A 13550-nucleotide genomic window follows, 5' to 3' on the forward strand; every position below is an offset into this window, starting at 1 on the left:
CTACAACTGTAAAACTCAAACCTGGTCTATCTTCTGGCATCACTGTAATTGCCTCACTCATCTCACCCCTGGGGATATATCATTGACCCTAAGCCCACTTATCAAGAAACACCATTTGTTTTTGATTGATGGATTCAAATCATTGCATAAAGGGTCTCCTCCCACCCAAGATGAGTGAATGGACAGGTACTTCTTCAAGTCCCCTCTCACTAATGGCATCATATCTTGTCTCCAAATCCTTCAAGTAAGACCTGTTATCTCTACTTTGAAACTAATTCCCTTTTCAACTTTCCCTTTATAACCTAAGGCTGGGAGAAAATTTTTGAGCTTGGAGGCCGGGCTTCTAGGTTTGAACCCCAAAGCCCTACTGGCTTTCCAACTTTCCCTTGTACCTCCCTCAGCACTTTGTCAAGGTTTGTGCTGTCAAATTTCTTCTTCCCGTTTGCCAACACCAGACAAAAGGAATATCTAAGACAAGAAGAAAAGGTTGTGAACTTATCATGCCAGACACCTCTTTTCAAATACCTCCTTTTCCTCTCTTAAGGAATTTACCATCAGTTTGCACACTCACATTCCCCTCCTATCACTTCCAGAGACAAAGACTTTTAATCTTTGCAAAACCCCACCTAAGCCCTGGCCCTTCAACCAAACTGTTCAACAACTGGCCTCTCTCCTCACCCATTCCTTTTTTCCCTTTGTCTCTCAAAAGAACACTGAAACTAAGGAGAAAGTTCCAGAGATGAAATGCTTTAAAACTTAAGGAATTTGACTTATTTTTTGAAGTTATGGATTTAATATTATAATGAGCTCACACACACACACACACACACACACACACACACACACACACACACACAACCCTTTTGGTTGGCAAAATATTTTTTAACTTGCAAAACTATATAGTCATAAAATCATAAATTTCTAGCCAGAAGGGAGTTCAGTTCTTTCATTTTATAGATGAAGAAACTGAGACACAACCAGAGAGTTAGGTGATTTGTCTCAAGTTATAGGAGTAAGAGGTAGAAGAATAAACATTCAAACTTAGATCCACTAATGGTGAATCTAATACTCTTTCCACTATACTGGCATGTTTGAGACTATATTGTCTGTTAGCAATAGAACAGAGAATCAAACCTTTGGTTTGGGTGGCAATGATTTTAGACAATATTACAAATTAAAGTGGTTTTAGGGATTGTTGACTATGGGGTGGGGGAATGGATCTTTGTTTTTAATCCTACTTCTAAAAGCTCTCTAATGGAAAACAAATCTACAGAAAATGGTTTGAAAATGCTATCTACCTCCTGACAGAAAGGTGATGGATTCAAAGCACAGACCATTATATTATGTTTCACATATGGCCAATGAGAGAATGAGTTTTGCTTGACTACACATATTTGCTACAAGGTCTTTGTTTTTCTTTCCTTTTCAGTGGGAGGTAGGAAGTATGAGAGAGAAAAGATGAATTTTAGCTATTTTAAAAAAAATTCAAAAATAAACAAAAAAGAATGTTTTGAGAAACTCCTCCCAGGCATTCATAGACAATCACAAGAAGTGAGCCTTGCCTATACTTCTGGATACTTGGTAACACTATTTGAGACTAAGCAATCCCATGAGAGGCCTGAAACTGAAGCTTCCCCCCAACATGGGTCAAAAAAGAATGTGCCCTAATATAAAGCAACATACCACAAATGTAGCTAAGAAGTAGCTATAGGTCTTCAATGTTGTCTATGAAGGCTATATTGGCTATGATGATGCTATAGTTTAAATGCTTTGACTTCTCTGAATAGAATGTTTACTCATGGGGTCGTCTTCAGAAGAAATATTGGTCAATGTGAGTCAGCTGAGGCCATAAATATGAGTTATCCACAATCATCAGACTCTGTTAACTAAACCTAGAAGTAAGAATGTCAGAGACTATTCAGGTTCTATGGATCTATAGTGGCTCATGCAAGAAACTGTAAGCAACCTCAACCTCAAGCTCATGTTGGTGATACTCTTGGTTCTCAAGGACTGTAGATGGGCAGCTGAGAAACTCTAGGTCTGGGGTTTATATATTTGTGATGGGGTAGAATGGGCATTAGGAAGAAATGCTTGTTCACCTTGAGCTAGACATGCTAACACTGACATTAGTGGCACTGGATCTATTAATCACTGATAGGAAGACAGAATCCTAATGAATATCCCCAGTCTAATAGTCAATATGTTGGAGTCAGCCCCAGCCTTTGAACTAAGGGTTGTTCAATAAAAATCATAAAAAATCATCACTTTTACCAGGTTGGACTATTTCGATATAGTACTCTAGTTGGGTTTAGGAAATTCCAAGAGGAATCAAGAGACTCATACCCCATTCCAGTTCTTCAATGCAAGGATTCCCACTCCAAGACCTTTAGTATCAGGAAAGGAAAGGAAAAGATCTTGGAGACCTTCTTGGAAGAGTTAGGCAATGGGAGAAGCCCATAGTTTTTTTAGGGCCTTAAGAGTTTTGGTTAGACCACCTAAATAAACTAAATTTCTTTAGTCAGGCCTTGATGGTTGTCCCTATATCTATATAGCATCTCCTCTCCTGGATGAGATACATAATGGGCATTTACCCAGCTGATTTTGCATAGATTTAATTGGGGTACATTCATATTCTCACAGAAACATGAGTTTTGGGGTAGATGTGAGAGAGTGTGTGTCTGGACCATATTACGAAAATGGTCCAGACTAATGTCGATAATCTCAGAGGTGTCCTCTTGAGGCTGAAAGTGATGATGATAAGAAAAAATGGACAGCATGCCCAGAAAATTATCATAAAATGTTTGTTGTTGCAAATAACATCTGTGACTGGTACATGGAAGTAAACAAGACATAAGCATGTCTTAGGTACACAAGTTGCTACCCTGACCTCTTGACAAAGATGAAAGCTAACAGGAAACTGTGATTAGGGCACCTGGCTGGGTAAAGGTCATTCAATAACATGATTTGTATACCTATACCACTTAATACTAGTTATTTCTTGAAATCATGAAGTTACTATACAGATGCTGATTCACAAAACTCTCATGACTTTTTTTTGTGTACTTTTCATCATGAAACCCTTAAGTATCCTTTTTAGAATCTATCAGAAAAATAAACCACCTGTTTGTCCTGGCTGTCTTCAAACATCAACCCATTAAAATCCATTAAAGTAGGGGTTACTCTGAATCATGAGATGGTCATATTGAGTTGAGTAAAAATAGAGGCAGTGGGAGACTTGATCAGTTCCATTTCTGTCCCCCTGTCCAGATGTGTAACATCTTCCTTCATGATTAACTGATAAAGTACAAGGTATTTATTCAGATCAAAATAATCCTTACCATATCTGTCTTTTAATAATAATCTCCTTTAGGGAGTGAAATCCAAAGTTATCTCTCTTAATTTTCTAGCTTCTAATGTTATTTCTCTTCAGCAGCTTTCTTTTAGGGGTTTTTGATGGCCCAACATGATCTCTGCAGTTTTGTTTTCAGAGAATTGTCTTTATCTTCTGGTTTGAGTTTTTTGTTTTTTTCTGGTTTCTCTTGACATACACCAACCCTGCTCCCCCTGCTCTGACTAGCATTTGTCCTAGAGTTAACATTTCACTAGAAATGTTTTTAACTACTGCTTTCAGATGAGGCTTTGCCATCTGAGTTATTCATTCATTTCAGTCACAGTTGACTCTACATGAATCTTATTAGAAATTTTCTTGGTCAAGATACTGGAATGGTTTATCGTTTCCTTCTCCAGCTCATTTTACAGAAAAGGAAACTGAGGCAAATAGGGTGAAGTGACTTACCAGGGTCACACAGCTAATAAATGTCTGAGGCCAGATTTTAAACTCAGCAAGTTGAGTCTTCCTGACTCCAGGCCCAGCACTCTATCCACCATGTGAAATAATCTTCATAAAAAAGTATTTGCTACACTAGACAACACTACCCAGGAAACTGGCAGGTATACAAAATGGTGCAAGAGAAAGAAAAAGTCTTTTTTTATTATTTACAAATGGAGAGCATGATGGTTCTCAGCACGTCAGCTGTATTCTGTGATTGTTAGCAGGGTCACCAGTGTATACTGGGGAGTACTGTTGGTTCCTACCTCCCTCCCACCCATTTAGTATACAAAGCTTCTTATAGCCTGTTTTATAAGCTATTCAAGATCCCTAGAAGCTGGGCAGCACTCTATGACATTCTCATCCTTAGATTTAGTTAACAGGACCTGAGTACAGTCAACATACTCTTTCTCAGATAACTTACAAAGACCAGTATCTGTGGTTCTTCTGAAGTCTTATCCTTTCTACAAGGAAACAGTCTATTCTGAAGAATTGTATCATGATAGCTAAATGAAAGCCTACAGGGTCACCACTGAGTACTTGTATTGATAGAGTCCCCATCATCTGGGTGCACTGAACCATGTCTGCTTCTTATCTTCATGTCTAACATGTCTCTCCAGATCAGGTACCTTTCAGACTTGTGGAGGTTCCAGCTTCTGGGCTTTTCCCCCCACAGCTTTCCACAGTCTCAAGTAGTGTTCCCAGATTATCCGAGGTTTGGACAAGACTCACTTTCTGAAATATTCTTTGGGTTCATAGGTACATTCCTCAAACCAAGCTGTGCTGTTCTGCCTGCAGATGGAGTAGTTTCTGTGATAGAACTAAAACAAAGATCTAGACATTTTTGCCAACAATTTCCATTCCCTCATTACCTCTTCACCTACCAGGGAGTCATAATACCACTTAAATTTGTTCACTGTCTAAATAAAGTTTTTAAGCCATTATTCCCACCCAAACTAAACCTTGATTTTGAAGATTCTATTGCCCAGCAGATAATATAGTCTCAAAACAATATGATAGACTGGGAAAAGATTTGTATTTGGCATCAGGGGCTCTGGGATCAAATTCTCTTCCATCTCCTACCTGTTTTACTTCGGACAAATCCTTAAATCACCATGGTTCTCAGCTTCTTCATGTATAAAGAGTTTGAGTTCTATGCCTCAGTCAGGCAAGCCTGAACAAAATGAATTTTACTGAATTCCCTCTGAGGCAACTGTCTTCATTTTACTTTACTTTCCTTTCAACTCAGATTCAGTCTACTTTTAAAAGCCAAAAAGAGGAAAAGAAAGGGGGAGGCTGGAGAGAGGCCAGTTCAGTTAGAGGGGTGGGAAGAGGGTATGTTTTGCAAAGATTGAAAGTATGCTTCCTACAAGGAGTGAGAATGGAAGTGGGTGTGAACACACTGATTTGCCCCTTTGACAATGTTCCAAGGGAGCTTACCTGGTATGGTACGCTCCAGTCTCAATCTCAAAACATTCCTTTTGACAATGCTGACCACCTAGAGAGGAGAAGAAAATGGCATGGCAATCCTGTGTGGAAACCTGACTCATTGCTGAGATAAGGTGGAAAAATCAGCCAAGGAAACTTGACTTTAATGGGCTAAGAGAGAAAACTGGAAGTTGTCCCTTCAGGTTTGAGGCCCCAAAACTTTCTAAATGTAGTGGTGAACCAGACATCTGAAGATGTTGGCACAAATTTTGCTTTTGTCCATAAATTATGATGGCATAAGACTAAAAAAACTGGAAAATTGGACCTGGGGTTTTAGGACTCAAAAAACTTTCTTTGAGAATATGGACAAAACAAACTTTGTGGAGCCTCAAGGTGACAAATGTGCTGTCAGTGATGGGAGAGGACATTTAGACAATTCAATAATATCCTCAAATGTAAAGGTCTAAGATTCATCCTATGGAATAATGCTGCCAGTCTTGAGGTCGGATTGGGGATTTTGACAAGGAGTGTAGTTTCTTACTCCTAATGATACTGATGAAAGGAACCATAGAGCTCATCTGACACAGCCCTTTCACTTTCCATTTAAGTTATTGAAACCCAGAGAGGGAAAGAAATTAATTTCAAGATCAGGCCATGAAGTAAGTGACATAACCAAACTAGAATCCAGGCCTTTATGATTCCCCATCCATTTATACTATTGTCATCATTGCAGGTAATGGCTATAATATGTTACATCACCCAGAAAATATATTTTAGCAATGGCTTTCAATGCCTTTAAAGCATGGCAAAAATTCTAGCAGTGTAGTTCAGAGATAGTTCAGGAGGTACAAGGAGAAGAGGAAGTTTTAGTTTCCCTCAAAGCAAAGCACATGAATTTCTGTCTATTGCGACTATGTAAAAGGTAGATCTTGACCAAAATAAATGCTTCACTCTTGTTTTTCTCTGTGGTTAAACAATTATTCAATACAAATTTTAACCATGTGTCCTGACCAAAATTCTCTACCTGGCAATCTACTTTTAAAAGTATACAGCAAGGGCAGCTAGGTGGCTCAGTGGATAGAACACTGGCCCTGGAGTCAGGAGGACCTAAGCTCAAATCCAATCTCAGACAATGCATAATTGCCTAACTGTGTGACCTTAAGCAAGTCACTTAATCCCACTGCCTTGCAAAATAAAAAAACAAAAATAAAAGTACACAGCAAATTGGGGCATCGAGGTGTCATAGTGGATAAAGTATGGCCCTGGAGTCAGGAAGGACCAAAGTTCAAATCTAACCCTCAGACACTTACTAGCAGGGTGACCCTGAGCAAGTCATTTAACTCTGATTACCTCAAAAAAAAAAAGGTATTTAACAAATAGAAAAACCTCTATTTTATACATGTTCAGCTAGATAGGATACATCAGTGTCAGGAGGTTTAACGGTATGCCGGAATCCTTGGTCACAAAAGGAACTGAAGCCACCTCATTGTAATTATAGAAGAAGTTCTCTGAAATTTTCTTCACTGGTCCTTCATCTAGTTCTTCCTCTGCTTGATCTTCAAAATATGAAAATTCAGATTCTGAAAGATAAAAAAATAATAATTGAAGATAATAAAATTTAAGTGCCTCAGAAAAAGTCTTCCTAGGTCACACAATATCTTCACATTCCCACACTTGCCTAACACATGATGAATGTAATAAAGCCACAGTTTAAGACTAGAATGTATACCCCCTTCTACACTGGGTTCCATGATAATCATGATAATAATAATAACAGATAACATTTATCTGGCTCTATGCACTAGAAATTGTGAAAAGTTCTTTATAATTATCACATTTCATCCTCACAACAACCCTAAGAGGTAAATACTATTATTATCCCCATTTTACAGATGAGGAAATTGAGACAAACTTAAGTCACTACCTAGCTGCCCCAGACAAGATCAAGTGCCATTCAAGCTAAGCAATAAGCCTTGGGAACACTATTAATTAAATGCTAAGATGAATACTGACTGGCATAATGGAAACGAAATCCCAACTCACTCTCCACATGCCATCTGATATTTTGTCCCAGAGTTACATACAACCCTAAGGAGAACTGTTCCCTAGAACCTAAAGAATTGAATGGGTCATGAGAAATTTGGGAGAACATATACATCTTAATGTGACACTTGGGAGACAAGACACCATGTAAAAATTGTAAGAACAGAATCACAGCATTTGAAAGAACCTCTGAAGTCATCTAATCAAGCACCAAACTAATCAAGAAGTCAGAAGAGCACTTCTAGAAGCAATCAAATGCTTTCCACTTTCCACCAGAGGACCTCTGGTGAAGGGGAAATCTTCATTTCATTTTTAGATACCTCTAATTGTTGAGAAGCTTTTTTTTTCTTATAATACCTCTTACAACTTTCACCAATTTTTTCTAGAAACACTTTCATCATCTCTTAAACTAAAAGAGGTGGAAGCACTTGTATTATACCAGAGACCATTTATTAAATTTTTATTTATTTATATTTCTTCATGTAATGTTATCTATTCATTTATTTTTCCATCTTCAATCTTAACTCCTCAAATACTGACATAAAAAGTATTATAAAATGTTAATTGCATGTCAGAACTAGACTTTTGAAAGTGCAAAACACCTGACATAGTTGAAAAAATGCCACAAAAAACTCTCAGAAAGTCCAAATAAATTCAATGTATCCCCAAAGTCAGTGCAGTTTTAAACTATGAATTTCATTGTGCCTCAGCTGCTTCATCTGTAAAAGTAAGGATAAAAAGAACATCTCCTCATAAGGTTGGTGAGGATCAAATGAGTGCAAGGATGACAAGTTTTCTGAAAACTTTAGTGTTACTAATTGTGCTAGTTGTTATTATTGTCACTTCTTCACTGTTATGGATGTCCTCCAAAATTCTGTCCTTTGCACTGATATATCTCTTTTCTACACTTTCTCCCTTGGAAATTTCATTATTTCAGGGGTTTCAGTTCAACTTCTCTCCAGATGATTCCCAGCTGGCTATGCCTTCAAATCTAACCTCTCCTTCGAATCCTGACTGTGTATCTCCACTTCCTTGTAACATTCAGCAAAATCGAAACCAAGTTCAATATCTCTACACCTGACCCTCCTCATTTCAATATTTCTGTTAACACACCTATTATTTCATTCTCAAACTTTTGAATTATTTTTCCTCACCTTCAGGTCCAATGGGAATATATTGATCATTAATTGTCAATTTTTCTGGGTGAATGGTGATGCAAGTTCCAGAAATATTAAAAAGAAAATAACTAGGGTAGGGAGAAAATTTTGCTTTTCAATAAGTTGAGTTTGAAATGACAAGGGATGTCTAGATGAAGGCAAGATCTGAAGGCAAGATGAAGATGTGGATCATGAGGTCAGACCTAAATGGAGAAGTTATCTACATAGAGGGGGTGGATGAAGTTATAAGAGTGAATACCATTTATATAGAGTGGAAAAGAAGATCATGGGAATTGAAATATGAGGAACTTGGAGATTAGTTAGGATCTTTTAGGGAATATAAACATAAAATGGAATCTTGTTTTTTTCCCCCCTGCAACCATCACCAAAACTGCATGGCTGTTCTTAAGGCAACCAAGTGGTACAATAGAGTTTTGAATTAGGAAGACCTGAGTTCAAATGCAGCTCCAGACCCTTAATAATTATGTGGCTCTAGGCAAATCACTTTAGTGTCTCTCAGCCTCAGTTTCCCCATTTATACAATGGGGGTAATAATAGTTCTTATATTCCTGGGGTTGCTGTGAAGATCAGATGAGATATTTGCACATCATTCTGCAAACCTTAAAGCATCACATAAATGTGATTTATTGCTATTGATCCTACATTGGTTCATTATAATTCACTTCTCTTCAGAGAAAATTGATCAAGTTGTACTTAAAGTTATGATGCAACAATTGTGATGTTAATCTATGCTATTCCCTCATGTACACACCCCCTCTAACCTTCCATCCTTGTACTCCTACGTTCTGGTGCACTTTCAGGTCTTTCAGAAATTTCTTCAGATTCTTCTTCATCCTCGTAATAGTCATCATCATAATCTTTGTTATCTTCTGTATCTTCTGGTTTTACTGAATCTTGTCGATCCATATTAGAAACTGATAAGAAAAAAATGAAAAAGTGTCATTTTTGTCTGAGGAGTTAATCATTCTGCCCAGGTCTTGTTACCCAATTTGCGATTGGATGGCATGGCTTTTTTTTTTAGGTTGTTTTTTTTTTTGTAAGGCAAATGGGATTAAGTGGCTTGCCCAAAGCCACACAGCTAGGTAATTATTAATTGTCTGAGACCAGATTTGAACCCAGGTACTCCTGACTCCAGGGCCAGTGCTTTATGCACTGCGCCACCTAGCCGCCCCTGGATGGCATGTCTTAAATAGAATCACAGAATAAGAACAAGCTACATACACCAAGGGATGAAGAGGGTCACAGGGAGTGTGTGCAGGGGCTGGGAAGGAATCTTATATGAACTGGTATCAAGAAGAGAATTCTTTTTGTTTTTTGATTTAGGAGATAGCGGGAAATAATTTTGCATGCTCCCTTCTCTTTGTTTTTTAAAATAACATTTCTTCTCAAAACTTAGCAAAAGAGGTAATTAGGCAACAAATACTCCAGAGTAGGGTTTAGAGTTATCTGTATTCAAATATTAACTAAGAGATCTTAAGTATTCTAAAGTCAATTGGAATTGCTTTTGAAATACAAATGGAGGGGCAGCTAGGTGACAGAGGGGTTAGAGCACCAGTCCTAGAGTCAGGAGGACCTCAGTTCAAATCTGGCCTCAGACACTTAATAATTACCTAGCTGTGTGATCTTGGGCAAGTCATTTAACCCCAATGCCTTAAATAAATAAAATTTTAAAATAATAAGAGGGTAAATCATATGATCATATGATCACAAATCATACTGGATCATCCTGGTACTAGAAGGACAATGACAAGATTTAGGATGTTTCTAATCATTTGGGAACTATTTATTGGTCATCTTCTCTGAATAAAGCACTATGTCAGGCACTGGAGATGAAAAAGAAAACTAGGATAAAGTCCCTCTGAAGCTTGCAACCAAGTTAGAAAAACAACTGGATGGTCAGTTTATAAGAATTCTTCCACTTGTATTGAGACTCATCATCCTGCAAAGTTGCTACCAAATTTCAGCTCTTGAGGTAGATCTGAGATAAAGAAATTGTATCAGGTACCAGGGCTAGCAGAAAAATCCTTTAATTGTCAAGAAAAAGGCTCAGAGAAGGCAACTGGAATAAAGGTATAATGAAGAAGGGAAGAGCTGGAGACTGAAAACCAAAAGGTTTCAGTTTTGCAGAACCATAACAATCAGGAATTATATCATTCTATGTCTATGTACTTGTATACATAGAGCCTAGAATGTATATTGAAAAATATTTAATAAACATTTAATATTGATTTCTATGTGTGTGCCACAAGACTTAACTGTTCTTTGTATGTTTGTCTACACTGACTACCATCTTGGGTATTCCATTCAACTTAATTCTGAACTTGCTTATCTGACACTCTAGTTGCTTGCACTAATATCAGATCCCATTCATCCACGCTACCAATCCTCTGATAAACCAACTGGTTCTGGCCGGTCCCTTGCTTTCTTACCTTTTAATCTATCTTGCTCTCCCTTCTTTGTATCATGGCTGGACAGTGTTGGGGCATTGGCCAGTAATACCACCATTTATAAATGTTAATTTAGTCACTGATTCTAAATGTCTCCCCACCAAAAAAAACAAAAGCAAGTTGATGCAATGTTTAAGGAACAGACCCAAATCAATATTGACATGCTTGTCCCAAATGAAACAAGAGTGTTCAAGAAAACTGTCACTAAATCAAAAGATAGCACCCAAGTTCTCCTTAAGAATCAAAGGGGGGGGGCGGAGCCAAAATGGCGACAAGAAAGGATCGTATCTTAGGCGCTCTTTCATAAATCTTCTAAACTAAGGACTCTAACTAAATTTTCGAGAGACAGAACCCACAGAGGGACCCAGTGAGGCAGTTCTCCTACTCAAGGTGCCCTGGAAAAGAGCAGAAAGGCTCTGCTCCCAGGAGCCGAAGGGGCGGCCCGCCAGAGCCAAAGAACTTCAGCCTCCCAGAGGCAGCCCCAGGGCGCTAGGAGCCGTGGCTCACAGCAGCAGGGGAGTCTCCTGAGTTGCACCCCGGGGAGCACCGGGCACAAAGTGGGGGGGAACAGTGGGAGACCTCTGCCAGAGGGAGCATGTGGAGCCCAGCCCTCAGGGCACACAGCTAGCAGCCTGGTCTTTCCCCAGCCCTGATCCAGGAAACAGAAGCAGGCAGAGCCGTTAAGCAGGAGCCCCCAGGGCATGAGCCCATTGAGCTGAGGGAGGGGAGTGAAGAGAGACTTCAGAGCTCTGTCCTCTGCCCCTGGAACAGGACTCTGGGGCTCTGACCACATTCAGATCCTGATCCCAGTCTAGGCCCCCCCCATAGAACAACAGGGCCCCCCCAACCTCGGCCCCATGGCAGAGCGGGGTGCTTATGGTCATTCACAGACCAGGAGGGAGGACAGAGCCTCACACACTGAGACCCTTGTGGGAGTGTCCCAAAAGCTCAGGAAGTACCCCCCAAACAGGTTAAGGCTGGGAAAATGAGCAAGCAGAGAAAAAAAGAGGAACACCATTGAGAAATATTTTGCAAATGAGCCCAAGAAGGATCAAAACACTCAGTCTGAAGATGAGGAAGCACAAGCTCCTGCATCTAAAGACTCCAAGAAAAACAGAAATTGGGCTCAGGCTATGACAGAGCTCAGAAAAGACTTTGAAAATCAAATGAGGGAGTTAGAAGAAAAACTGGGAAAAGAAAGGAGAGAGATGCAGGAAAAACATGAAAATGAAGTCAGCAGCTTAGTCAAGGAAATCCAAAAAAATGCTGATGAAAATAGCATGCTAAAAACCAGCTTAGGTCAAATGGATAAAACAGTTCGAAAAATTATTGAGGAGAAGAATGCTTTAAAAAGCAAAATTGGCCAGATGGAAAAAGAGATAAGAAAGCTCTCTGAGGAAAACAAATCCTTCAGACAAAGAACAGAACTCAGGGAGGTTGATGAACTTACAAGAAATCAGTATTCAATACTTCAAAACAAAAAAAAATGCAAAATTAGAAGAAAATGTGAAACATCTCATTTAGAAAACAACTGATATGGAAAACAGACTTAGGAAAGATAATTTAAAAATTATTGGAATACCTGAAAGTCATGATCAGGAAAAGAGCCTTGACATCATTTTCAAAGAATTACTACAGGAAAATTGCCCTGATATCCCAGAAGCAGAAGACAAAATAGAAATGGAGAGAATCCACAGATCCACCCCGAGAAAGAGATCCCAAAAAACTAACCACCAGGAATATTATAGACAAGTTCCAGAACTCCCAAGTCAAAGAGAAAATATTACAAGCAGCAAGAAAGACATAATTCAAATATCGTGGAGCTGCAGTCAGGATCACACAGGACTTAGCAGCAACTACATTAAAAGCTCATAGGGCTTGGAATATAATATACCAGAAGGCAGAAGAGCTTAGAATGCAACCAAGAATGAACTACCCAGCAAGGCTGAATGTCCTCTTCCAGGGAAAAAGATGGACTTTCAATGAACCAGGGGAATTTCACATGTTCCTGTTGGAATGGCCAGAGCTGAACAGAAGGTTTGATCTTCAGATACAGGACTCAGGTGAAGCATGGAGATTGGAGGAGAAGGGGAAAATATGAGGGACTTAATGATGATGAACTGCATGCATTTCTGCATAGAAAATGACACTGATAATACTCATATGAACCTTCTCAATTAACAGAGCAGGTAGAAGGAGCTTTTATAGATGAAGCACAGAAGAAAGCTGAATTTGAAGATAAAACATGGTATAAAAAATGTAATCAATAGAAAAAAGGGAACTGTAAGGGGAGAAAGAAAAAGAAGAGGGGGGGAAATAGGCCAAGATATTTCATATAATAAGATTTTTCTTTATTACAACGAGCTATTGCAATGATATGGAAGGGGAGAGGCAAGGGGGAATGAGGGAACCTTTGCTCTCATCAGAGGTGGCTTGGAGAGGAAACAGCATATATATATATAAATATATATATATATATTTTATATATATATATATATATACACACATACATATATATACTCAATAGGGTATAGACATCTATAGTAAGAAGGGGGGGGACAGGGGGAAGGGGGGGATGTGAGTGACAGGGGAGAGGATGGACCATGGGGGGAGAGTGGTCAGATA

The 13550-nt window shown here is 38.9% G+C and overlaps 1 protein-coding gene across 1 annotated transcript in view; it reads right to left on the reverse strand.

The window, feature by feature from the left end:
• CFAP44 (cilia and flagella associated protein 44) overlaps positions 1-13550 on the reverse strand; it is a 139059-nt gene that overhangs the window by 120384 nt on the left and 5125 nt on the right. Inside the window, exons 2-3 of the mRNA XM_074214521.1 lie at positions 9240-9392; positions 6678-6837 (exon numbers count right to left, since the gene is read on the reverse strand). Of these exons, the coding sequence (XP_074070622.1) occupies positions 6678-6837; positions 9240-9384 (305 nt within the window). The 5' untranslated portion in view covers positions 9385-9392. The remainder of the gene's footprint in view (positions 1-6677; positions 6838-9239; positions 9393-13550) is intronic.

Source organism: Macrotis lagotis, chromosome 1 (assembly GCF_037893015.1).
Source record: "Macrotis lagotis isolate mMagLag1 chromosome 1, bilby.v1.9.chrom.fasta, whole genome shotgun sequence".
In the NCBI taxonomy this organism is placed as follows: Eukaryota; Metazoa; Chordata; class Mammalia; order Peramelemorphia; family Peramelidae; genus Macrotis; species Macrotis lagotis.